Below are 26,713 nucleotides of genomic sequence, written 5' to 3' on the forward strand. Positions count from 1 at the left end.
AATGCAAAGAGTGATTGTGGTTGTCCTGAGCTTGAAAGGTTTCCTTCAGAAAAGAACAGGAGAATGCGTGCATCTGAAGGTCAGGTAGAAGTTGAGACACAAATGGATGCAACTGGTCAGAAGCAGTTGGGTGTTAACGCACCACGCCTGGTCGGGGTCTTCCATCCATTGTTACTGTTAGAAAAGGGAATGCATGTCCTTGAGCTGATGTCTTGGAGGATCTGAAAGCCTCCAGTGGGACAAAATAGTATTTCTTTATGCAACTTTCTGGCAACTGGGCAGTGGGTTTCTCCCATCAAGGACTATTAATCATTTCCTCCCTGAGGATATTTTGTTGTGCAAGACGTCATACATGAATGTTTCATCATGAGTCTGTTACGATGTGACGAGATGTGACACCCCAGTAATATATGTTGGGCTCTACTTGAGAGACCATCAGTCCAGACCTGAGTAGGTACACAGCATACTCTACTGGGAAGCAACCATCACTGAGGTAACGTTGCATAACTCACAGTGGTGGACAAGAAGTGTCTCCTGATAAATTATCCGTGGGAATCGGCGGGACATCTGGGTGGCTGGGGCAGCCTTCAGCAGGTTGGTGGGTAAGTAGGGGATAACAAAACAAGAGGAATTGTCGCTTTGAACCTTCCTACGGGACTGTGCACTACATCCCCCTGCCCTGCGTCGTGCCAAGATGTTTGGTGTATCCACTGACATTTGATTTGGTGCTTCTCAGACACTGTGTCTGCAGCTGGGCTGCACAGAGTCATTTTCATGGGGAAGGCAGCAGCAGGGCACAGCAGGGCCTGCATAGGTTTGCTGTACACTGCACAGGGAGGATTGTGTCAGGATTTTGGTGCAGGAACATCAGTTTTTAAGGTGGGAGTGCAGTATTTTCCTACTTTATTCAGACACTGTTGATCCGAGTAGGCAGCTTTATTTTATTCAAATGAAATCCAAATGGGTGCTTGCAGCTTTCAACATAAATGGGTAAAAATAGCTCTTGCAAACAGACAAATGTACATGTTGCTGAAAACCCAATAGAACATTCTGCCATAGGGTGAATTTCACCCATGGAAGCAGACAGGCCTGTACTCAGAACTTGCATCCAAGTAACTTCAAAACAATTTATTTCAGGGGGGAGCTGAGCATGCCAGCTATTCCTGATGTTACGTTTGCCTGATCTGGTGCGTCAGCATGAATTTGAATGTCTTATTTTAGATGCTTACATATGAAAAATTTAGCCCATTAAAACAACTGCACTAAAGACCCTGCTGAAAAAGCCTGGCTGATGTTATCCCAGAGAATGTATCAAAAGAATAACTTCTGACATTTGAATGAAAAAAATATTTTAATTCATACGAAATATCTTCGTAATGTGAAATAATGAATATGAAATATCTTAAATATATGAAATGCCATTCACTGTGTTGCAAAGGATGCCAAGGACTTTAATTTGCTCAGATGACCTTTTCTTAGTGCTTATGTTATCTTGAATTGAAGGTAGGTTTGGGGTGGCATTTTACCTTTGCTTACCTGCAGCCTCAGTTGAAATAGGAGCTGTGTCCTACATGAAATCCATTGCCCTGTGTCCATCCTACCTGTGATGGCTTGAACGGAGTTGCCGCAAAGCTGGGACAGGGATGAAGAGGCTGTGAAGTTTCTAGCTGAGCTGATGGAGTTCTCTGTGGTGCAGCTGGAACAGAGCTGTACCAGTTATTTGTTGTCAAAGGTGACTTTGAGGCACAGTGCTTTATCTGAGGATTTTGTGCTTACAGTGACTGCTGTTGGATTGTCCCAGGCTTCCCCCACTGAGTTGAGCTCAGACTCATGATTAGCATTGGTGTGTTACTAGAAAAAAAAACTTCACAAGTATTTTAATGAATTTGAGGTGACAGGGTACAGGTTGGTCATAAGAATGTTAACAGAGGTATTTACCATCTACTGTTGATTATTATCCTCTTTGAACTTTGTTTCATTATCTTTTAAGCAGAAAATACCAGTGAGTGAAAACCCAATGCATTTAAAGTCAATGGCAAAACTTCCACCATGTTCACAGAGGCTAGAATTTCATACTTATTGTGGTCAGTTTTTCCCCACAGTTATTAAATAACAAACAATTGAAGTGAACAATTCACAGAGGAATCCTAGCGTTTATTTATATAACCTCCTTGGTGAGAAATAACAAGTAGCATTCAGTAATAAATGCATAGTCTTCCTGCAAATGATGTATGAACCCAAGAAAGGTGAACAGTATCTGATATTCTGTTCTCAAGAAGTAATTGGACCAGCTGTGGTCTGGCTAGCATTTTGCGGAGAGGGTTGGAAATAAAATGAATATTGTGTCTCTGCCATGAGCAAATCACAGTCTTCTGGAGTGAGTTTGTAGGTGCTTTCTGTACTGGAAAGAGACATCATCTCACCTTACTCTGCCCTCTGGAGAGCCATGGAAATAACCAGTTTTCAAGTAGAAGTAGTTAAATATTATGTAGCTAACAGGTTAGTCTGTTGATACTATGGAAGGTCATTACAGGCTCCCTATGTCTTATGGTAATGACATCCTGGTTCTGGAAACACACTCTTCTCTTACGTCATCTGCCCAAGTTATTGGAGATAATAAACATGATTTTGTGGTGTGTACTGAGTCTTGAAGGGGCTATGCTTAAGCTGTGCAGTAACTGAGGAAGAGATTTCTTGGCTTTCCTCATGTTACCTCCTGTAACCCTAGCACCTGAACAGTTCTGGGCAGTGAAAAAATCTATGGATTTTTTTTTTTTTTTAACTTCGAGTAGAAGAATCAAGTCCAGTTTCTCCAAGGAGTTTTTAGCAGAGCATAGGAATGGCGTTGGGCTCTATCACAGTTTTCAGATCTCATGGGACCAGAGCTCATCCCTCCTCCTGTCTTGAGAAATGCCATTGCTGTTCCCTTCTTCCCCGCTAGTTAGTGTTGAAGTGTTGATAGACAGGAGAAGGTGTAAAGAGGAGGAACTGATGACCCCTTGATTAATGTATGGAGAACAATCAGATGCTGTTTCTTAAATGTGCAATTGTTGGCAGAAACTAAGCAAAACTGGGTAAGACGAACAGCACACATTATTGTTTGTTAGGTTAGTGAGGTGTGTCACTGCCACCTCCGTACAAAAGTTGGAGGAGCCTTTGGAGCATCCTTGCACCCAGCCAACCTCATAGGCATTATGGTTGAGAGTGTTTGGTTTCATGAGTGTTTGGCTATAAGCTCTAGACTCTGTTTAGGACTCTCTCTGTTCTAAACAGTCTACTCTGAAAGCAGGTCTCAGAATGTTACCTGGTGCCTTTCATTAACTAAGGTTTGGCATATGTGAGTTTTTGCTGGGTTTCTGTGGCACAGTTTATTTCGGTGGTGAGGGAGGGGCCTACAGCAGTGGCCCCTGTGAGAAGCTTCTTGAAGCTCCCCCAGCTCCAAGTCAGAGCTGCCTCTGTCCAAGGCTGAGCCCATCAGCGATGGTGGTTGTGCCTCTGTGATAACCTATCTAAGAAGGGGAACCTGAGAGGGGGTTGGGACTTGCGAGGGGGAGTTGTGAGAAGGACAAACACCCAGGTCAGTGGAAGGAGAAGAGATGTGGAGGAGGTGGACTGGAGCAGAGACACCTGTATCCCATGGTGAGACAGCACGGCTGCCCACCCTGCTACCCGTGGAGGTCCACGGTGGATTAGAGGTCAGCCTGAAGCCTGAGGAGAAAGCCACTCCAAAACAGGCAGCTGTGCTTAAAATAGGCCGGGACCCTGAGGGGAGATGTGGCCCCCGCTGTTGTGGTTTGGCACTGGGAGGACTCCAACACGCAGGGGTGACCCATGCTGGAGCAGCACGGGAACAGCTGTGGCCCGTGGGGAGGACTCACTCCAGAGGAGGTTCAAGGAGGGCTGTCCCCGGTGGGAGGGGAGCCCCATGGAGCAGGGGAGGGATGGGCAGCGTTCACCCCACCTCCTGAGAAGGAAAAAGCGGCGAGTTGGCTGTAACGCCCATCCCCTGCCCCCTGCGCCGCTGGGGGAGGAGGTAGAGAGATCCAGAGCAGAGCTGAGCCCGAGAACAAGGGATGTGTGAGGGGAGGTGTTTTTGCATGTGGTGGCATTTCTCACTGTCCCCACCTTGTCTGTTAAGTGTTGTCTTTGGTAGCATTTGAATTAAAGTGATGTTTTCTTTTTCTTCCCCTAACCAGTCTGTCTTTTGCCTGTGACAATAAGGGGTGACCTACTCCTCCCTGTCCTTAAATGGTTACATCTCCCCACCCCACCTCTGATGGAGGAAGGAGTGAGTGAGTAGCTGTGTGGTGCTCAGTTGCCCTCTGGGCCTGAACCATGACAGACAGCTGTCCTCATGTGCACAGTGCTGCTGTGTCTTCCACCTGTGTCTGCGTCTGAAGAACATCCATGAGTGTCACCTCCTCCACAATGTCACTGATGTCGGTGTAGTGAAGTATTTCTTAGCAAACACCACTGCAGTCTTGGACTCTGCTGCCTTCCAGATCATTCTCAAGTATAAATCACCCATTTGGTTTGGGTGAAAAATCACCTAGAAAGCTCTGCATGTTACATATCTGTGCCTGAGTAATTGCTTTCCACCTTGCAGAGGGTCTGCTACCAATCATACATAAATTGCATGGGAAGCGGGCTGGTGGGGGTGTTGTCTTCTGCAGGGCTGCTTGAACTCGTTTGTGCTCTTGGTCCAGGAAAGCACAAGCTTTTTAACCATGGGCCTCCCAGGCTGTGGGAAGTGTGTGTGAGGGGTACAGGCTTAGACGAGGTGCCTTCTGCCTGCTCCGACTGATCTGTTTATATCTGTCCATCTCACATAATTCTCTGGCACCTCTTACTGTGGTAGCTAAGCATGTTTCTAGATGACCATGGCTTTTTTTCATCTTCTCCTCTTTTTAATAGTCTTTTCTCCTTTCTTTTAAATCGGTCTTTAATAAAGTTGAGAATTCTTGCACAGGGTTTTATAAACATGTGTTATTAAATTTTAAATCTGTTTTGAAAGTGCCTCTATCCTACTCCCTCCTAGTAAAGTGACCTTTTTAAATGGAGGGAAGTGGGTTTAGATGACAGTCATGATAAATGCGGTCATGTTCACTCAATAAAATAAGGCCCAGTGCATTTGAGGATAAATCAGTGAAATGTACAGCCCCACCTGTCTGTCTCCATCATTCATTTCCACTGTCACTTTCACAGTGGCTGATGGATCACAGTTGCTGTAAAATTAGACAGCCTTTAATCTCATTTCATCCTGATTAGCTTCTCCTTACCCTTTCCCTCTAACTCACTGACTGACACGCTAAAAACTCACACTGGGCTGTGTTTGAGCGTGGCGTACAAACTTCTCTTCAAATACCCTTTTTGTGGGGCAGGCAGGTGTTCCACCAAGTTGAAATCAAAAAATCAGAAGATGGGATTTTCACATTATTAAAGTGAAACAGCAGACAAAGACTTGTATAGAATTAATGAAAGCAGCAGCCCGGCCAGACTGTGTGTTGGGACAAATTCTTCCTGTTACACCCTGGCAAGCCCAGTGAGTTTGAGAAGATCGTTCCTACTAGAGGCTGAATTTAGCATGCTCATTGCCATGTAATTTTGACTGTATTAGTTAGGTCCTATATAAATGTGTGTTTCTAAGGATTTAGGGTTTACAGCACAAGTTTTTTGGTGCTTTCAAGGGGCGTTATATAGTGGGGAAAAATTAATTGCCATAGTTTTAATTTCTGTGTATAACTCATGATTCTGAGGAACCCTGAAAACGGTCAGGGAGAAAGATTGCGATGTTGGAAATTTCAGTTTCAGTGCCAAAACTCACTCCCTCTTAGATGTCCACAGTATTGCTCCATCCTCCCTGTTTTGTCCAGCTCCCTCCAGACCCGTGGACAGATTCATGAGACCAAGAACAGTTTTCCCCCAAAGCCCTGTGAGAAACAAAGGTCATAGTAAAGGTGTGCAGTGTTTTATTGTAGTCACCTTTCCTTCTGAAGCCCAAATACTACCCTCCTTTCTAAGGCAAGCTTCCCTTTAGCTTCCCTGTGAGTTACGGATGGTAGTTTGGGTCATTTGGGCCCAATCCCGTATCAGTGGGAATGTTGCCATCAAGTTAAGTAGGCGCCAGGATTAAGCCCTTAGTTTTCAAGGTTTAATTATCATCATAAGTGTGGGAGTCTTATTGCATAGTTTATATGCATGGGAACGGCAGAAAAGCTTAAAATATAATTTCTTCCTCTACTGGCCCTGTTTGTGTCAATATGGAGGATAAATAAACAGAAGTGTTCGCAAAAATGAAAACACAGTGTGAAAAATGTTCATGTGTGCTGCCTGCAGACACTTCTTTTGATAAATGCGAGATCTCTCCAGATTGACCAACGCAAGAGGCTGGTTGAGGGTACAACCACTGGCTTGGACCTAATTGGAAATGGTAATAGAGCATTAGATTAGGTAAGAATTGAAGCCCCTGCATCCTGGGGTATTTCTTCTTGAGAGGAGGGGTCCCAAAAAGCATCTAAGGAAGACAGCAAATTTCCTGTGGGAGACCCAGACTCATTATGTAGTACAAGCATCCACAAAATTAAGGAGAGTGATGGGTTTTGAGAGAGAAGATTTTAAAATAAGAAAATGTCTGAGATTAAAGAATGAGATAAATATGACATGGGGGCTAAGAAGATAACAAACATCTTTTTAATTCTTTCATCCCACTGTAGGAATCTCTAGGTAGTATAAAATCTTACACAGTGCCTAGTATAGGATTACTTCCCAGTTATATAAAGCATACTAGTAACAAATAACCTTAATTAATGAACTTTCACTGTACCTGGCTGCCCAATTTAAGAACTAACTGCGTCACTTATATGACTTGTAAGAACACAGACTATGAAAATGATATTCGACCTTTACTAGAAACTAAAAACATACCTTACTTATTCATCATTGCCTTGGCAAAAACTTCAGTAAGAAGCTTAAATGAGCCCCCTTGATCTTTAAGAAAATGTATCCTAAATAACAAAGCTGTACGTATTTCTTCTTATTATTATTTGCATATGCTATACTGCACAACTGCATTCTGAGAAAAATAAAAGATAATAAAACAAATGAAATGAGAGATATATCACCCAAAATAATCCAAGTGTGAGATAGGCTGCCTTTTTTTTTTTTTTTTTTGGCATTGGCAAAAGAGCACAAAGTAAGAGCTGGCCCTGAGTCATATTGATTTCCCACTGCACTGGTTTCCTAAGTGCTCTGTTGATCCGTGTCAAGCAATAAGTTCCCTGCCTGTACATGCACATCACCTCCCCATTTGTCCTCACCTAGATTTAAGGTGCCCATATGATGAGCTGAACAAGGACATCATTTTTCCTACTGGTGTCACTGGGCCAAAACTACTCTATGTGGTACGATAACTAATGCTGTGTAAGTTTACATTTACCGTATAATACCACAATAGTGCTGTATGGCATACCGCAATAATATGTGCATATTATGTAAATATAAGTTCTTATTTTTGTGTCTTAGCATTTGCAGTGGAAAATGTACATGTGAAAAAATAGATCATTGCGGCTGTGGTTGGTCCATACTAATCACAACATCTCCAAAAAAAAGGGATATTGCAAACCTAATGCCACAGTTTTGATCTTTGTTAACAAAGGGCTTCCTGATTAGATGAATAGAAAATGTGTGATTGTGCTGCTAATGACATTGTACAGGAAATTAAGCGTATACATTTGGAAAAGGCATTAAATCAGCAGGACCTTAATTTAAAAACTTAAAACTGTATGGAAATGCAGCTTGTTCATTGCTGTGTAATAGAAAGCTACTGAACATACTGACTCTTCTTGTGGAAACATTGCCAGCAGAACAAAGCTGGGCTGAGGTTTTTTTAATGTTTCATAGCATACTAGAATTCCTAGCATCTGCTTATTTGCAAGGAAATATCAAGCAACTTCACCCCTTTTTACAAATTGTTTTTAGAGCAGCATATACGGCACTTGGGCAGGTGGGGGGCTGCTGAGGGACCGGAATTTCAGCTTTTTTCCTCAATTATTTGCAAGATTGAATAGCATAAGATTACTAATAAGCGGCCTTGTCTTCTGCTAGGTCAGTGGCCATACATACTTGGGGTGATGCATTCCCCTGTTATTTCATATAGATGTAATCTCAGTGTTGTATTTTGTGCTTTTGAAAATATTTGGTGGAATCAGTGCCCTGAGCTGACAAAGAATTCTTGCTTTACTTGCAGTTATGCCATATAACAGCGCCCATCACTGTGTCGTGGAAGTGGAAAACTTTTTGTTCGTGCTGGGAGGAGAAGACCAGTGGAACCCTAATGGTATGTATAGAATATTTAAAGGCAGAGGCAGCATCTGCCTTCCTGTGTCTGTCTGTCAGGTCAGCTGATGTAGAGATTAGCAAGGGATTCTGAGGACCCTCAGCCTAATTGTTGAACCTAGTAAAGGCTACTTTTAGTTATTGATGCAATAAATATCTCATACTTTAGCATTAGCATCTCCGTCATTCATCAGCTCCCACATCCCTTGAGAAATGCCACAGGCAGCAGAACAGACTCTTTCAAGTGCATGCACCAAGCAGCAGCTGTTAAGAATTTTAACCTTCATTTCCAGTCTCCTTCCAGTCATAATATAATAACGCAATTGCAGTAGATGAATGCTTCTTTTCTATTGTCAAACAAGATACTCGCAGCTAAAGTTGTTAATGTGTTAATTATCTAGACTCTGAGATTCTTAAACTGGTCCTTTTTTTAGTCTTGTGCAAGAGCTTCTCATATAGATTATCTGCTGCTACCTTCTTTGATTTGATTACTTCATAAATTTACCGCAAAGAGAAATTAAACAATTTAACAGGCTTCTGAGCAAAGCAAAAGGAGAATACCATGCCTTGCAAAATTCACAAAATTGTCAAGACATTGTTAAAAAGCTTGCACACGAAGAAAGAGTTGTAGTTGTAGCAGTCTGTGTAACAGAGATAATTATGACTGAGAAACCATAAAACAGCTTGCAGGTACACATTTTTACTTTAAAACACCAGAGGATCCAGCTGAAATTACATATACTGCATATATTTTATTGTGAATGCCCCATTTCAGCATCTGCACTAAACCAAATTATAGAAGATTGTTACATCTGTTCACTTCCTAAAACCTGAGACAAACAATCTAGTCCACCCTGTAAGTATATTTCCGGTTTAGTTAAAAATACCACTAAATGTCTTAGGAGAAGAGCCCTTTAGTTCTATTGTTGAATCTCCTTTATAATAAACAGGAGATAGTGTGGTATCATTAATGACGATTATTATTAGGCCCATCAACCACATCCAGCAACTGAGGGCCCCCGTTGTGCCTGGTGGTAGGCATGTGGATAATAGGACGCAGACCTTGTTCCAGAAACTTTATAATTAAATGGCCATGTCACAGGAAGGATAAAAAAAAAAAAAAAAAGAAGTACAATTACCCACAATTTGAAGATACGGAAACTGAGTCACAAGGTGATAGAGAGGTGTTAGGAGGGGTGCATATCCTGCATCTGAGGTAGGAGTCGAGCACCACTGTTTGTGAGATGGATAGTATGCCTAGATCAACTCCTGAGCTGAAGATGATGCTGGAGACACCTAACAGCTTCCTTGTTCTGTGAATACCAGTGCTGTGATTTTTCTGTAGAGAGGATAAGAATAAAAGAGGTAGGAACATTGCTGATACTGATCTCTTTAAAAATTTACCCCGAGAGAAATGGACCTTACTTGTCACAAAAAGTGGACCTGAAATGATAACCTACATCCTATGCTGTTGCTGGGCTAGTCCTTTCTTGGAGCTGATTTGCTCTAATGTGCAGCTACATGGGAACTGCTTGCACATACCTGCTTGAATTAATGTAATGGCCCTTGTCTGCTATACTCATGGCACAGAAGGGACTTCAGATGGACCTAGCTGGAGCTGTCTTGACATTCGAGCATTATGAGACTTTCAAGTTGAATAAAAATGTGCCAGGTGTTTTTTCCAGTGAAAAGACTTGTCCTTGAGATGGGGGCAGTGGAAGGAGCACCATGCGTTTCTTTAGCTATCAGACCAGCAGATTCTCAAGAAGCTGGGTGGACCCCGAGGAGCACCAATGTCCCCTCCGTGCTGCTCCTGTGACTTCCTGACATTTTTTCTCTCTTTTTTACATCATCCCATGGCAATGCCTTTCCAGTTTACAAGGGATCCCCGCACAAATAAACGCTGATGAGACCAGGTTGTAGAACACAGGCATGGATTTAAGACCAACATTCATAAACTTCAGAGTCCTTCATCTTTTAGCATGCCTGCAAAGACCTTCCCGTAGAGAGCAGAGAGCAGCATCTGCCTTCTTTTGTCCCATCATCCTGATTTGCTAATTCTGATTTCTGATCACTTGTCACAGTTTCTACGTTCTGACAGTTGCTTCCTAACATGTAACCTCCTGACTGATGAGCTAATAGATACAGTTGTCTTTCCAGCTGAAGTCCAAACTTAAACTGGAGTCAGACCAGTTGCACCAGGAAGCTTAAGTAGTCTTCATCAAGTCTTTTTCTGTCCGTCACAGGCATCATATAGTCCCATTTTGTAAATTTTCTAAGCTGCATTGGAAAAGCAGTTGTATTTTTAGCCCCCACTACTCGTGTTGGAAAGCTGTTACAGAATCCAATTGCGCTAAATGACTAGGAGCCTAATTTCCAGTAAAATGTATTCTTTGTCTGTCTGAATCACCTTGTTCTCATGCCAAAGTTGGCCTGTAGCTTAATAGTTTTTCCCTTCCTGGAGATTTGTTCCTCTGATGTATTATAGACAATGCTCCTATCCACTTTCAGCTTTTGTTTTCTGAGGTACGACAAGCCAAGTCCTGACATAAGGTAAACTTTCTGTTCCTCCTGTCACCATAGCAGCTCTTCTTTGTTCTTGTTCTAGTTTGATTTCATCTCCCTTCCTGGGAAGTGACCAGATTTGTATCCTGCATTCCTACTCTAGGCTCACTAAACCCTTCTCTTTCTACCCTGCACTATACAACCTTCTACATATGTGGCATTTTGTAGTGAATTATGTGTATGACGCAGGTTACGTTAGGAGGCCAAGGTCCCCGCATCATAGGTTTGTATGGCTACAATTAAAAAGCTGCTATATAACCAGTGACCACTGAAGTCCCCAGTAGCTCTGAAAGATGTAGTGAATACAGCAGCATTAAAACCTCCTACTAGAAGTCCAGACTTATGATTAATACTTACATTGTTTTGAAATCCTGCTTTTTGAAATAGAGATAGATTAATAAATGCCCTAGGTAGTGAAACCTAGAGACAGTTAGATGCCTGCTGTTACTGTTTTACTGTTTATTGAATCTATAACTCTCAAGACCTCTTTTTCTAAATTGTATAGACTAAGGGAATTCATATAGGGCCCAAGAGCAAAGCCTCACTTCACTAAACCCGGTGGCAAAATGACCAGTTGCCCTTAGTATATGGAGATCTCACCCTGTGTCTTGAGATGTATTTAAGCAGTGCTCAGCATAAAAGGTCCTTGTTAGGCAGGCACCACACTGGATTTGAAGGGAAATGCTGCATTACTCACCAGTCCTCTGCTTTACTCTCCTCATATAGAACGTGCTTATAACAAGGTGAGGGAATGAGCTTGCTTCCAGGTGGAGTGGTCAACATGGTTTCTTTCTCTGTTTTCTTGTAGAACATGATCTTAAATTATTACAAATATAAATTCTAGCTGTATCGTTACTCTTCTCTACAATCTTGATGGTCTGTTTACACATGCTGAAGTAACTGTGGAATGAAACAAGCAAAGCAAGCCAATCCTACAGAGGCTTGTCCGATGCAAAAATATTCACCTTGTAGACTACCCAGTGACCATTTGTAGAACTGTGACATATGCAGTTGGGTTATTCTGCTGGCCTGTGAAGCCTCTAATTCAATTTTTTAGTCACACATACATAAACAAAGGTTTCTGTTTCTGAGATTCTCATCTGTTGAAGTCTCAGGTGTTACAGGAAATTGCCATACACTCTCTTGCTTCAGTTTTCTTGCTTTGATGTCAATCTGCATGTAAAATAAGGTGAAATCTTAATATCGTGAAGACATGAATACAGTTCTTGGGCTTGACAGCAGGGATAAGCTAGTTAGCTGGTGTCTGTTGCTCCTGTTTCATATTTTAGCTAACACACTTGGAATAAAACTCTTAAGAGTGTGTTCCCTTCGATGCACATGTGCAATTCCTTCTAACTTACATGGAAAGTACATGGTAGAATAAACCATCTACTGCAAACACTGCATAGCCCATGCTGATGGCTTATGCAGCTCCTGGTTATTTGCACAAGGTTTTTTTAATGTGTTTCTCACAGAGATGATGTGAGGAGAAAGAAACATGTTCTCCATTTAATTTTTTACCTGACACAAAATACTCTAGTCATAAAAATACCACGGGGATGCCCTCTTTTGGGCAGTAATTTTGTTTAGTGCTGTGATTTATTGTGGCTGTGAAAGTACCACAGCGTCTATAAGTAAATTTAAATACACATTTTCAAGATCTTATTATAGAGAGCAAGAATAATCTCTATCTGCTTTTACTGCTAGCAATTGCTAATTCAAACCTTGCAGTGCCCCATTTGTTGAATTATTACTGTACACATAGTATAATCATACATTGTTGTAAAAGGGGGAACCCTTCATAAAAGCTGTCAACTTGTGAAGTATATGTAATATATATTACAATCATGATGTTAAATACATGAAACAAACAGCTGAGTGTCAAAATAATCTATCTTTACAGGGAAACACAGTACAAACTTTGTTAGCCGATACGATCCCAGGTTTAACAGCTGGATACAACTTCCACCCATGCAAGAGAGGTAAAAACCTGCTATGTGTTTTTCAATATATGTTTTATCATCCTAGGAGCAGCTGAAGTTTGGCTTAGTTCTGGGAGTAAGGAGGCCTGCAGAAGCATTGAAAATACTGAATTAAAATTGCAGCATGCAGTTGTGTCCCATTTGTCTCCTAATTTTTTTAAACTTTCCAAATTCAAAACTCCAAATGCCAAATCCTGCAGTGCTAACTCATGCAAAATAGCCATGGACTTTGTGCAATTACTGGTTGCCTGAGTACGATCTGAAGGATTTTTCTGAAGTCTCTGTAGTGTCCTGTCATGTTCCCTGACTGAAGTGTCATGATGAGTTTGCAGTAAACGAGCAGTAATTATAGTCAGATACCTTATAGGGAACTGAAACCTTCACATGTTGACTCCATCCTGTTTCACCATGCCAGCCATGAAAGCTCTCCTGAAAATGTCTTCCCTTGTCAGAGGACCCTTAATCCTAGGTGGTCTTTGAGTGAAGTTGCTGTCAGCTAATGCATGTTAGAGTAGCTCATGTTTTAATCTTACTCTCTACCAAAGAGCAGAGGTGCATGTGGACTTGAGCAATGACCCAGTAAAGATGACATAAACTTAACTCTGGATCTCAAATCTTACCCTGGCAGGAAAATAGTCCCCCAAACCTGACCTGAATGATGTATGTTTCATAAGAAGAATCTCAAAGGCAGATGATCCAAAGTTGCGTTTTATGAAAAGACATTCAGTGTCTGTCCTTCAGTTCAACACCCATCTTCTCATGGATCCAATGTACAAGAGATCTCACAGTGTCTTCCTAAGACACCTTCCTTATTCCATGTGTTGTCAGTATTATAGCTCTTTTTCTGTTGGCTGTCCACAGTGTTAAGGTGTCTGGCAGTCATAAATATATTGAACTCAGTGAAACCTTGCAATTCAAGGTGTGTATTACAAGGTGCATGGAAATATGGCTGTCTTTTCAAATTTCCAGAGGTAAAATGTAAGTCTGTAGAGTTTTTGAAGGGCCTTTGTTCAGCATTCACTTCGACTGACCTAAATCCATGTGCAGACCTGTGCGCGATGCTTGTCACCAAAGAATACTGCATTGTACCAGTGTGTAAAAAAGCACAAGTGGAACAAATCTGAGTAGGTTCCCTGTTGGAGCTGAGTGAACTGATAAAATTAGCCATATAAATAGAGATAAATAAGAGCATCACACTTCATTATAGTTTCTGGCTTTGTTAATAACGTCATCCTCTCCTTTAAAAATCCTTTACTCTAATTCCTTTGTCATTATTAGCTGTTAATAGAGCTAGTCCAACAGCAGGCTTTAGCTAAAGAGGTGGCCCTGCTTTGGCAGCCCCCAGCCTTCCTCCACACTTCTGGCAGCTCTGTAGGCTAACCCCACAACTGGGTTATTTGCCATAAAACAGAGGGACGCCTTCCCTTCTGGTTCAGCTCCCTGGACTGAGTCTCCGCCGGCTCTGGTGTTGTGGCAGGGGGAGGCAGGAGGTGTGTGTGAGATTGTGCATCGCCATGCAGGTCATCCTCAATGAACCGGGAGGCTGCCTAGTGTTTGTACCGAGCCTGAAGCTCTTCTGTGGAGCCTAATCGTTGTCCTAATTAGGCCCTCTGGGTATCTGCAAGCAAAACCCCTGAGAGGCATGTGTGACTGCCTGAACGGTTGGGTTTATTTGGCTGACAAAGCTCAGAAGGCAGAAGTAGGTAGCAGAGGGCTGGAGAAAGCAGACAGTAGGAGTTTCTCCGCCTCCACAGCGGCCAGTTGTGTTTCACTAGAAAATCAGTTTGTAATCGCAGGTGTGGAATATGACTTGCCCTGTGCCCTGGTGAAAGCTGCTGCCCTCAGCCAAGAGTCAGAAACTCTGCTGTGAGTTGTGATTGCTTAGCAGCTGCCCGGTAATAAACTGTAATGTCTTAGCATATCAGCTTCTTACGGTGTTATTTAAATGTAATGGTCTGCTCATACATAGTTCCTTCTGCAAGGGATTTTGCTATGACAACATTAATTGTCACCTCTTTTGTTCAGGATACATAGATCATAGGCTTGCCCATTATTTTTCTTTAAAGACTCTTAAGCGCTGGGGCTATTGTTGGAAAACAGGGGATTTCACTTTCTAAAATGTTTTTAATGGTTTATTTGCTCATCCCTAATGACTTCCTCAGAGGTGTTGCAGCCTTTAGAGGCAGGGTCTGGCCCAGTTTTTAGAAGATCACACAAAAAAAAAGAGAGCGCTTTTATGCAGTTTCCTTTCCCAGTGCCTTTAGTCAGATAAAGTTCCCATTAAAGTCAACAGACTATTTTTTCCCCCCCTTGGAGTACAGGGTCACGCCCTGTCTCTGCTGGCATAATGCAGGCACCATTGACAAGACAGACTGTTTAATGTTATTTTCTGAGTCATTATGGTCCATCAAGTCAAAACCTACTTAGGAATTTTAGTCTGAGAATAATTGGCTGGATAGACTATAATAGATCCTTTGAAACGACTGCCAGGTAAATGTGGGTCTCATTCACAGGCAGTATATTCTCAAGTTGAAAATCTGTATGAAATATTTGATGAGTAAACTTTTATCTCATATGCTAAAATCTATATCTGATTGATTTTACTGTATGAGCTATAAAGAAAAGTCTAATCCTGTTATGGATTCAGAGCCATCAGTGTATTTTCTTTAAAGCCAAGTTTGGTTTCTTTTCATTTGAAGAACATCTCAAAAATATATGCTTTTGAAAAGTATGTACTATTTGCCGGTGTGCATTGTTTAGAGAAGCAGCAAATGACTCAGAAGCTTTTGAAATGCACATCTGCCTGATGATGCAGCAACAACGGGATGCTTTTTGGAGAGCAGTTCAGTTAGACTAACATGCCTTCTGAAGGAGTGGTCTTTGTAGCAGACGTATCTGAACTTGTGGCATGAGCCTCAGTTGGGCACCTCCGTCAGTACTGTTGCATCTTGCCAGCTCAGCCCAGGGCTGGACAAGGTGTGTGCAACATAATAACATTTAAAACACCTTATTTTTTCGTATCTTCCCAGTAAAAAGTTTTTGTTTAAAGACCAGCAAAATATATGGCATTGTACCAGGGCCTGAAGAAGCACAAGTGGAAGTAAACAGGTCAGTGTCCTCACTGAGGCCAGGTGAACTGAGAAAAGAAGCCACAGAAAAAGAGATAAAACCATTTCACATTTTATTTTAGTCTTTGACTTTTATAATAATAATAATGATGTTAACCCTTATTAAGATTACTTTAGTTTTATAAAGCAAAGCATACACTCTAAAAGTGACTCTGAAGTCAGGTCTAGATATTGTGATGATCAGTAATAAATAGCATTGGTAGTTTTAAACCTCAGACTGGTAGTTGTATTTCTTGTTTCAGGGCATAAATTCATCATCTGTGGGTACCAGAAATAAATTCTTCCCTTTTTATGTGTGTGTACTTATGACAGGAAGTTAGTTGGGTTGATGACTGAGTAAAGGGGTGTGAAGGAAAAAGCATTTCAGAGACCAGTGAACATCAAGTACTTGCAAGTCCTGAAGAAAACCACAAAATAATTGTCTTATTGTCCATATTCAGATCCTGAGGCATATTCCGGTTACCTGATTAGAATGGATAGTTTCTTCCCAGTTTTGCGGGGAAAGTTTCCATGCAAAGATTGCTGTATTATATTTTAATCTGAATCATATTTTACAGCAGTTTAAAAAGTCATCACTTAGCAGCATGCCCCTTACGCACTGTATCACTGAAAAGTAAAAAGCCAAAAAGCTTAAAATATTTGTGACAGGAGTTACTGAGTGAATATTCACATCCAAGGAGAAGACTGAAGCGTGCTGACGCTTTCATTTTTGCTCCTTATAGTGACACTGTGTGGATGAAACCAGGAGTACATGTACAGAATAACGTCAGTGAAATCTTAGTTAAGAGAATAATGCCTGCCCATTGTACCTACCTCTGTTTTTTAAACCTGAGCAAAAAAAACCCACCACGCTGAGAGTAGTTCATTAACAGGTTCATCAGAGGAGGTACATGAGGACAGGCAAGCGGGCGCGTGAGCACCCCGAGCACTGACAACAGGCACCCTGCGGGCTTTGCCTTGCAGCTGCAGACACGGGAGGGTCAGAGCACGTGTGCCTGCCTGTGCAGGTTCTCGGATGTCTAATAGGATGTGACCTCTACAGCTTTTCCTACATTTGGGGCTGCTACGGGCTGTCTTGCCTCCGGCCTGTCACATACTCTCAGGAAGCATATAAGCACTTGATTGCCTGTAATACCTATACCCTCTGTCAAATTAGAGTAAAATCAGCCAGCAGGTTTTTGTTGAGGAGACAACACTCAAGCAGACACGGGTACACGTACAGTGTAATCAAATAAGCTTTGTTTCCATAGAAAATCAGGCTAAAAACATAGATGCACAATTTGCTGCCCGACCATGCAGAGCAATATATGCCATCAGCTTCTATCTGCCCATTGACAGATAAATTAAATGCTTTTATTTAATTCCTCAGCTGAGCTGGAGACGCTTAGCAGTATTCCTGTCCTCCTCTTTGCATCATTTTTTTTCAGTAGCCTTATCCTTGTGGTGGTGTTCCCACTCAACAAGAGGTGCTGTCCTGCACCGTCCCAGCTGCCTATGTGCAGGCGAGGTGAAATAAAGAGGTAGACAGGAGGTGCTCAGTGACCCTTGCTGGTGAAAAGCCGTGTCAGGCAGACACCAAATCCAAAAAGTAAGGCCAGAAACCGATAGTGTTGCATCAGATCTGCTCCCTGAATGCCCAGCCAGCCCTGCTGTTCCCGTGGCTGTACCGTCGTGTCTGACCTCTCCTCCAGCTTGTAAACCATCAGCCAGTCTCAGCCACATTTAACAAGGAGGGAAATTTCTCTGGAATGTTAAAGCATATCACAGATTTTGTGAAAACAGGGAGCTGAGTAAAGGAGAGATCTTATCCCTGCCTTCACTGAAGGAAATGCTGCTGAGCATGAGCCTGGTTAGATGGCAGGTCGGGGACGTGGCACACCAGGCTTTGCTAGCAAGGGATGACTGTAGGGAAGCCTGGGGAGGAACTGGGACATACAAGAGCTGCTCCTTGCAGGGTGTTGTGCTCTGTACGTGGACCACTGCTCATCCCCAGTGCTTTGCAGGATCAAGCCCCTGATGGTGCAGGTGACTATCGAGCCCCCAAGATTTACCATGCGATTCAGGAGTGCGATATGCAGCTGCTCCCAGATGCAAATTCTGGTGCTGGGGCAGGAACCGGAGCGCATTGTGTCAGCCACGGAGCAGGGTTAGGCAAGCTGCAGCCACACTCCAGTGTGCCTGCTTTGCAGGAGCTGTCAGAGCTAGACCTTGCCATGCCTGACCTGCCTGCTTGCCTCTGGGCTCCCATGCCACTCTGGTTTCACCCAGGAGAATATTTTAGGCTTGGGACCGACAATTCTTGTCATTCAATATTTTGTACAAGTCTTCATCCTAGCCTAGCTGTGCTCTTTTGCAATTTTCTTTCTTATATCATTGCAGCTTAAAATTATTACACCAAACAGGGTTCTCTCAAAATCGTCTACTGCTCAATTTTTACTTCAGCAACAGGCAATCGCTGTCAATTTTGGAGTCACAAGGAAGAAAACAAATAAATGCCTGGAAGTCCTGGCCAGAAAAATTAATTTGTTTCCTACATAGCTGAATTGCACATGAAAGCAGACAGGTGGCTAAAACTTTTCTCAGAGTTAGTTGGATGGAGACAGACCTTTTTTGAGTTAAAGGGTGGAAATGTAATATTGTGTCTGGTGTAAGGAAAGTTGTTCTGTTTGCAGTACTGCAGAAAGAAGAAAAAAATTATAATTGAAGAAAAATTTTGATGATGTGGTTCTCTTAATAAATTGGGAACAATGACCCTTGAAGGACCATAAAGAAAGTGAATGTCAAGATAATTCATTATTGTTACATTATCTACCTCATTTTTCACTTTGTCTTACTGAGTTGTTATATCCCTTACAAGGTAATGCCCCAAACATTAATAAGCACCTTTTTCTTTTTCATGGGTGTGAAAAACCAACAAACAGCTTTGAAAAGAGGTATTTTCTGCCAGGTTTCTGTGTGCTTAATTGTTTTGACGCTAAAAGCCACGCATTTATTTGATGTGGAGCATGTATTTGATTAGCAAAACAGCCACAGTCTCTAGGATAGCTGTTAGCATGTGAAGCTCCTGGACACTTCTCTCTGAAGTAGCCTTTGAAGAAGCAGCTGTCTTAGTTCAGGGAGTCAGCTTGAGAGGGAAAAGAAATCGTTGACATGGCTAATTGGTTTGTTGTTGGCTTGTTTTGTTTTGTTCTGCCCTGTCCTCCAGGAGAGCCAGTTTCTACGCCTGTCGCCTTGACAAGAACTTGTACGTAATCGGTGGAAGAAACGAAACTGGCTACTTGTCCAGCGTGGAGTGCTACAATCTGGAGACAAACGAGTGGCGTTACGTGTCTTCACTACCACAGCCTTTGGCAGCCCATGCAGGAGCCGTTCACAATGGCAAGATATATATTTCAGGCCAGTGTCTTTGATAATTCCTGCTATGTAGCAAAAAAACAACCCAAAATCACCACCACCAAAAAAAAAAAAAAAAAAACCAACCCTCCAACAACAAAAACATAGAGCTAAATTCCTGCTGCAGCACAATGTCTTTATTTACATTGATTAACAGAAGTGTATTTGCTTTGCAGGAGGTGTTCACAATGGAGAATATGTCCCCTGGCTGTACTGCTATGACCCTGTGATGGACGTCTGGGCCCGAAAACAGGACATGAACACAAAGCGAGCAATCCACACTTTGGCTGTAATGAATGATCGACTGTATGCAATTGGAGGAAACCATTTGAAAGGTCACATTTTTAATAGCAAAAAAGCATTTCAGTGTCCCTCATCTCCCGATAAAGAATATTTTTGTTAGACAGTCGTTGTTAAATACATTAAAAACCAGGCAACATAATTTAACAGGACACTTGAGCCAGCAATTTTAAAAACATTTTATGCAAATTATTTTAAAATTATAACAGTACATTAAATATATGAGTAATGAGTGCTTTAGATAATAAAAATGGGAGCTTCCATTACTCAAAGGCATGGACAATTTGTCATTACCAAGAATTCAATGAAACAAACAGATTATTCTTTGACCCGAAAGTACCAGCAATATTTTCCTCTGTAAATCATTTTCCAAAATGTGCAGTTAGAGAGAGCTTTATTCAGAGCAACACACAAAAAACAAGCTCCTGATTTAATGAAGAGGAAAAAAAAAAAAAACTCCAGCCATTAAATATTAGGACTAGGCTCTTTAGATCTCTTTTTAGTATTAAATGTAGCTTGTTAATTATAAATCTTTTTAGAGGTCTCTTGTTTTCATCTTTTGAAAAGGTCTCATATTAAAATAACTACTGCTTAGGCATCTGGTATTTTTGTCTTAATACCTACATGCTGTTGCTATTACTGCTAAAGAGATTCTGCCTAATCCAGCCACTTAGACAAAAAGCACAGCTCCTGCTCCTTTGTCCCGTGACAAATATTTGACAGTTTATATTCACATTTTTTTCTTCTTTCTCCTTTCTTGCTTACCAAAAAAAAAAAAAAAAAAAGAAAAGAAATAAAAAGAAAAAAAGCCTCGCAGCAACAAAAAAGAAAATTGTAATGCAGAAGAAAAAATGATGTTAAGTGCCAGTAACACCAGGCCATGCTCCTGGATGACTCTGACACCCGAACCCCCGCGAGGCTCTGAAGCCACATGCTGCTTTTGAAGACCTGAGTGTCTGTGGAGCATGTAGGGGACAAAACCTCAAATGTAAATTTTCCCTGGTAAATAGTGCTGGTGCATAAACCCCTGTAGCCAGGTGCAGGGCTGTGGTGCCTCTGCTCCCCACCCCCAGGTGTGATGGGTGTTCCTGGACTGGACCTCACAGGGTGAAGGGGGTAAAAGCTGCCTGTGCACGTGCACCTGCAAATTTTGTAGAACTTGCAGAGCTCCACAGTGTTGGCTTTTTCTCCTGCAAAAGTAAAAGTTAACATGTCAGAGCTCTCCTATAGCTAAAGCACATGCTTTGGTTAACATATGCTTGAATTGCTTCCATCCTGCCTTCTCCTTCTTTCTTTTCACCCAGTTTCATCCACCATCCCCTGGGAAGGAAGGAACGTCTAATAAACATTGCATTTTTGCCTCTACAACTGTTGCCCTAGGTGCCTTTGTTATGTATGAATCGCTCACTGTTGTCAGAGGTATTTAACATTTGGGCTTCTGGAGAGCTGCGGCTGTCTGGTACAAGGGCTTTTTGGAAAACTGCTTTCTTCTGTACAGAGAAACAAAAGGAGGAACTGCAAGGAAAGGGAGGAGGGAAAGGACTGAACCGAATGCTACAAATGAAATGCTACAATTTCTCCACCCTGGGGCGGGGGGAATAGCAGAGCTCCATGGCAAAGCCCTGCTTTGTGAAGCTGGATCTGCATACTTGTGTTAGCAGTGCGTTTGCTGCATCACAGCTAGTCATGTGCATACTGCAGTTTATTACGGAGCTTTTGACAGATTCTGGGCGCGCTGCGGTGGCCTTTCTGTGGCCCCTTGACGACTTTACAGCAACGAAAAAGTATTTCATCGTAGCTATTCATTCCTGACATAAATAATACTCTATTAAGCAGCATCATTGTAAAGTACCAATATCACCAAATGCCCTTTTCCAGAAAATCTAACTTCTCTTTTCTGTCATACTTTGATGGAGAAGACAGTAATGTCAAATAAAGCATCCCAGCATATTAAGAAAGCCATCATTTTACTGTGGTGCTCTGATAAAGAAGATGGTTTGAGATAGGGAAATGCTTAACTATTGGAGCAGGAACCAGGACTCCTAGGCTCTGTGTCTGTGTTCATCTCACTTAATTGGTACTGACTGATACAGCTTAAGAGTCATGAGCTGAGGCCCATCTGCCCTTTGGTGATGACAGAGCTGCAGTTATATGGAGCCTTTTTCGGCCTGTCAGGGAAGGATGGGACCACAGCTTTTATTTGGTTACATTTTCTGCTGCCTTAGAGACTTTGTCACATCACAGCTGCATGCTTAGGGTGCACCTTAGATCAGCTTGAAAATTGAAATTGGTCCTGGACATCACGTCCGTTGTGTTAAGAACCTTGTCCCTCAGGAACCAAGTGGCGTCGGTGGTCTCAGTTCTACCTCGACTCGTTAGACATTGATTTCTGAGTGAGATTTAATCTGATGATTTTTGAATAGGTTAGATCTGCTGACCTTTGAGGAAGACTGCCAGGACAGCCTTTTCCTACATGTTCAAACTCTCATTGGCACTGATAGATGAGGAGGAACCTGCTTGCATCATTGATAGGTTATTACTGAGTGTTACCTTCTGATCTGTTCAGGTTTTATATGTACCTGTGATTTGTAGAAGACTGTAGAACTAATGGGAAGAGCTTTCAACAGAGTTATTTGAGCTGAAATAATGAGACATTAACGTTACAGAAGGTGGCTTAAATGTATATGGCAGTATTTTCTAGAAGAAAGTTTAACAATGATGTTATAATTGTAACAATAAAATTGTAATTTAATAAACTTAACAGTAAAACAAATAATAAAACCGTATGTCTTAACACACGTTCTCTTTTCTCACTGCCTTCTTCCAGGTTTCTCCCATCTCGATGTGATGCTTGTGGAATGCTACGATCCAAAAGGTGACCAGTGGAATATCCTCCAGACTCCTATTCTGGAGGGTCGCAGTGGCCCTGGGTGCGCAGTCCTTGATGACAGTATTTACCTTGTAGGAGGCTACAGCTGGAGTATGGTGTGTATCTGCTTTCTGCAATGACCCTTCCATTCCTTCTGAGTTCTTGCGGCCAGTCTGTGTGTTACTCAGATGGAATAGAGAGGAGACGAGGGATGAAGTACCTGCAGGAGCAAGCTTTGTTTTGGTTTTCAGCTTGCGGAGAACATGGAGTATTTTTTCACCTTTGTGCTTTTCTATTTAGATGAGTTATTATCATACTGTATTCACTGATATGGAGTAATGTACAAATCAGATGAAATTTGGCAAAGGTGATTGATGGGAGTATATGCTTACAGCTCTGCTTATAAGGCTCTTGCAAAGGAGCCTGATTTGCAGAGGCTGGGTGCTCAGCCCATATGAAAACTAAACCCCCCGAAGAGCTCCTACATTAGAGCTCAAAACCATGAGTCACTTCTGAACCTCTTTAAAGCTGATGTGTGACTTGCATTTTACCAAAGCCACATTTAATATGACTTTTTGTTCTACTACAGGGAGCCTACAAATCTTCTACTATTTGCTATAGTCCTGAGAAAGGGACTTGGACAGAACTAGAAGGAGATGTTGCTGAGCCACTTGCAGGGCCTGCTTGTTCAACTGTCATATTGCCAGCCTGCGTACCGTACAACAAATGATAGTCACGGAGCACTGACACGAACACTGATTGCATTGGGGAAAATAATGACGGGTGACGTAAATATTTTATTAGAACAGGATTCCTGCTAAAACAAATCTACCATAATTGACCCCTTATTCCATATTTATGCTTTAGGAGCAAACTAAAAGAAAACAAAAACCACGTGTTGCCCCATCTCAGATAGATGCCGGTGTCTTATGAAGCAAGTAGCTAAAACACACCGAACATTACATGCTGACAGACTGCCATTTCAGACTGATTTTAACTTTTTCCTGCTGCAGAGATATTCCTCACGTCAAATTTAACTTAAAAAAAAAAAAAAAAAATGAAGGCTAACTGTTCAAATACAGCCTGAAGAGACAAGATCAGTATTGTGCATTGTATCTACCTGCATGTGATCTGTGTTGAAGTCATGAGGATGTTGTTTTCATGAATGCTTCAGAATTCAGATAGTGAAAAGCTCACACTGCATTGCAGGATAGTCTCCTCCTCTGTAATCCTAACCTACAGCTACTTCACATGCTCTGCAAGCAACACAGCATCAGAAGATTACAAAAGGTAAAGAAATACCATTCAGTTTTTGCACAGCTTGGCAACTAATACACTCTGCCTTCAAAGTCCCCACGTGTAAGTGCAGCGGAAAGCAGACTACAATGAAAGCCATGCTTTACAGAGCACTTCTTGCAATAGCAGTTTAGGGATTAGGATCAAATTCTTCTAATCACACTTGTGTAAAGTCAGAGTCATTTCACTGAAATCACATGGAATGACTGTTTTTACATTGGTATAACAGAAATTTGGTCCTACACCTTAAATTTTGGGTTTGTAAAGTAAGTTATTTCTGTGACCACTTAAGGAAGCACCAGAACCCTTACTTACTTTTCACTGACCTGTTAGACAGGAGCATCTGTGCGAGTTGCTTCCAAAGACAGGAAGACTGCATTTAACTATAAATGTATTACTTTGGACTCTTAAATGATTATTCACGATTTTGGAGAGACACTGGTAAGTAGTTAAAACACTCCTGTGTAGTTGATCTGCAGAGGTACTCTGAAAGATTTTTACTATTGATCCAAACTAATATGAGGCTGGACTCTCCACTGCCTTACAGCCTGTGTAATTATTTACACATGGCAAAACGAGTTCAGAATGCTACCGCACGGGACCAGTAGCATTTAGTACTCCCTTCATGAACTCATAGTTGCTTGCACAAATCATGCTGTGTTTTAAGCTTATGTCTTTCTGTCCCGGCTTTGCAAAAGCAGTGACAAAATCTGAGCCCAGTTCTTCACCACCTTGCAGTTAACATAATCATCTACACCTCAGTGAAGCGTATGCATAATTCTTCCATTGTGGTTGACTGGTGCTGCATCCATTACCCTCAGGATCGTCCTCTTCGCTGGTATAAACTGACATTGCTCCGTTGAAGCCAACGGATCTACATTGGTTTATGTCAGCTAAGAATCTGGCCTTTAATTTGCCTAGTTGTAACAGGCTGCACCAGATAAAAAGCAAAGGAGACTCAGATCCTGCGTTTTCAAGCCTGCACGTATCTTTCACGATAGGGCTTAATGCTGGTGCATTAAGCAAGGAGCAGACAACTACTGGAGGCTGGTTTCTGCTGCAGAGGCAATAGATGGGAGAAAGATTTCATTATTTGTTCTGCAAAATAGAAAGAGGGCGAATGTACACAGAAATTACACTATATATTGATGCTTGAGAGCAATATAAATAATGGAGAGAAAATACCACGGGACTGTTTCTCTCTGGCATCAGTCCAGTCTTATTGCAGTGCAACTCCCTTGCTTGCAGCAGAATTACACAGTTGTAAAATCGGAGTAATGCAGTAAAGACTGATACCATACAAATGCAATAACACAACTGATGAGGTAGCTGCACGCCTGGAAAAAAAATGTTCAAACAGAATAATTATCTGAAGATGCTAATATTTGAATGTGCCGTTAGAGAGTTTTCCAGTGAGCATCACTAAGGAACTCATAAAGGTGGAGTGTATATCCTGAAATCTCAATCCATTTCTACTATATAGTGCAATCTTAGTTGGTTTTGTATTTATTTATATTGTTCAGATCCAAGGGATCCCTTGTAAAATACATTTGGTGCAATCATGACTTTTTTTTTCCTTTCCTGTTGAAAGTATATAAATATAAATATATATAAAAAGGAAGCTGTTAAGATACTAAATGAGGAAATCTTGAATGACGTTTAAGATCAGGATAAGGTCTGCCATTAAACACTGACTGTCACCTGTCTCTACTAAAACGTACCATTTTTAAAGGACATTTGTTGTCCTTTTAAGTGGTTCTTTTTTTTAACCAAGATAATTTAAAGATTTATGAGGACTGTATGTAAATCTTTCTATCTTTCAGGAAGGCATGACCAAGGAAAGTGCTAACTGAATAAGTCACAAAAAGAATGTAAATTTTGTACAGTACTAGACTGTGTAAATGAAGCTTGCTTGTAGGGGGGAAACTTTAAATAAAACTTTATGTACTAATTCAACTGTCTGCCATATTCCTACTTATAAAGTGTATGTATAAATAATATCTACATTAAATTCTTTGGAACTTTTTTTATCATGTAGATGTGTAAACTTCTTTTTATTTTGTGGCCGCACGTAACGGCCTCGTTGCTCTCCAGGTGTCCTTACTCAGTGCTTGCAAACGCAGGAGAAGGTAGCGAGTCAGAGCCTTCCCCTGGGCGCAGGTGCCTGGCCCACGCTTCCAGCGGGGAAAGCCAACGGCTGCGATCGGACGCCTGCGAAACGCCTCTGCCTTGCGCTGCCCCTGCCCCTGCCCCTGCCCCCTGGTACGGGGGGTGAGAAAGGACCCGGCTCTGTTAAACGCAGGCTTGCTTTGGGGAGTTTAGTGCCAGCTGAGGCCATTTCCTCCCTCTTCAAAATGTCCCTCCTGTGGCGATTGACCCTTCTAACGGTGGGTACGTCCGCTCGTGGAGGGGAAGTGCTGGCTGGGGTGAGCAGTAGAGGCGTCGGGACCGGAGGCATTGCCAGGCTGAGAAGACGAGGTAGAGGCAGGGGTTTTACCGGGAAGCAGAATCATTACCCACCCCAGTTACTATACTACATGTATTATTTATTCATGCCTACCAACCTTTGTCAAGGACCAGAACCTTCCTGTGCAAACCAGGTGGGTGCACTGAGCACAGAAAAAGGCAGTCCCTGTCCCCTGTGCTTATAGCAAGTGTGAGCTGTGCTGGGGAGGCGGGGGGGTGAGGGCACATTGAAAGAGTCTGCTCGAACGAGAGGGGATCAGTCCTGTTCAAATCTTTATGAGGAAGGGAAAGGTGAGCCAGCAACAACTACGGTAAGATACCACAATGAATAGGACTGTTTATTAATTAGTTTATTTCAGAAGAGAAAGCAAGGAAGATAG

At 42.0% G+C, this 26,713-nt stretch overlaps 1 protein-coding gene across 2 annotated transcripts in view; it reads left to right on the forward strand.

The window, feature by feature from the left end:
- KLHL14 (kelch like family member 14) overlaps nt 1–25,901 on the forward strand; it is a 65,299-nt gene extending 39,398 nt beyond the window's left edge. For both annotated transcript variants that reach the window (XM_042798214.1, XM_033001146.2), the window contains exons 4-9: nt 8,246–8,335; nt 12,803–12,881; nt 19,215–19,405; nt 19,579–19,737; nt 22,530–22,687; nt 23,161–25,901. In XM_042798214.1, coding sequence (XP_042654148.1) covers nt 8,246–8,335; nt 12,803–12,881; nt 19,215–19,405; nt 19,579–19,737; nt 22,530–22,687; nt 23,161–23,301 — 818 coding nt within the window. In that variant the 3' untranslated portion in view covers nt 23,302–25,901. The remainder of the gene's footprint in view (nt 1–8,245; nt 8,336–12,802; nt 12,882–19,214; nt 19,406–19,578; nt 19,738–22,529; nt 22,688–23,160) is intronic.
- Nucleotides 25,902–26,713: the final 812 nt, after the last annotated feature.

This window comes from Tyto alba, unplaced genomic scaffold (genome assembly GCF_018691265.1).
Source record: "Tyto alba isolate M040663 unplaced genomic scaffold, T.alba_DEE_v4.0 Super-Scaffold_27, whole genome shotgun sequence".
Classification (NCBI taxonomy): domain Eukaryota; kingdom Metazoa; phylum Chordata; class Aves; order Strigiformes; family Tytonidae; genus Tyto; species Tyto alba.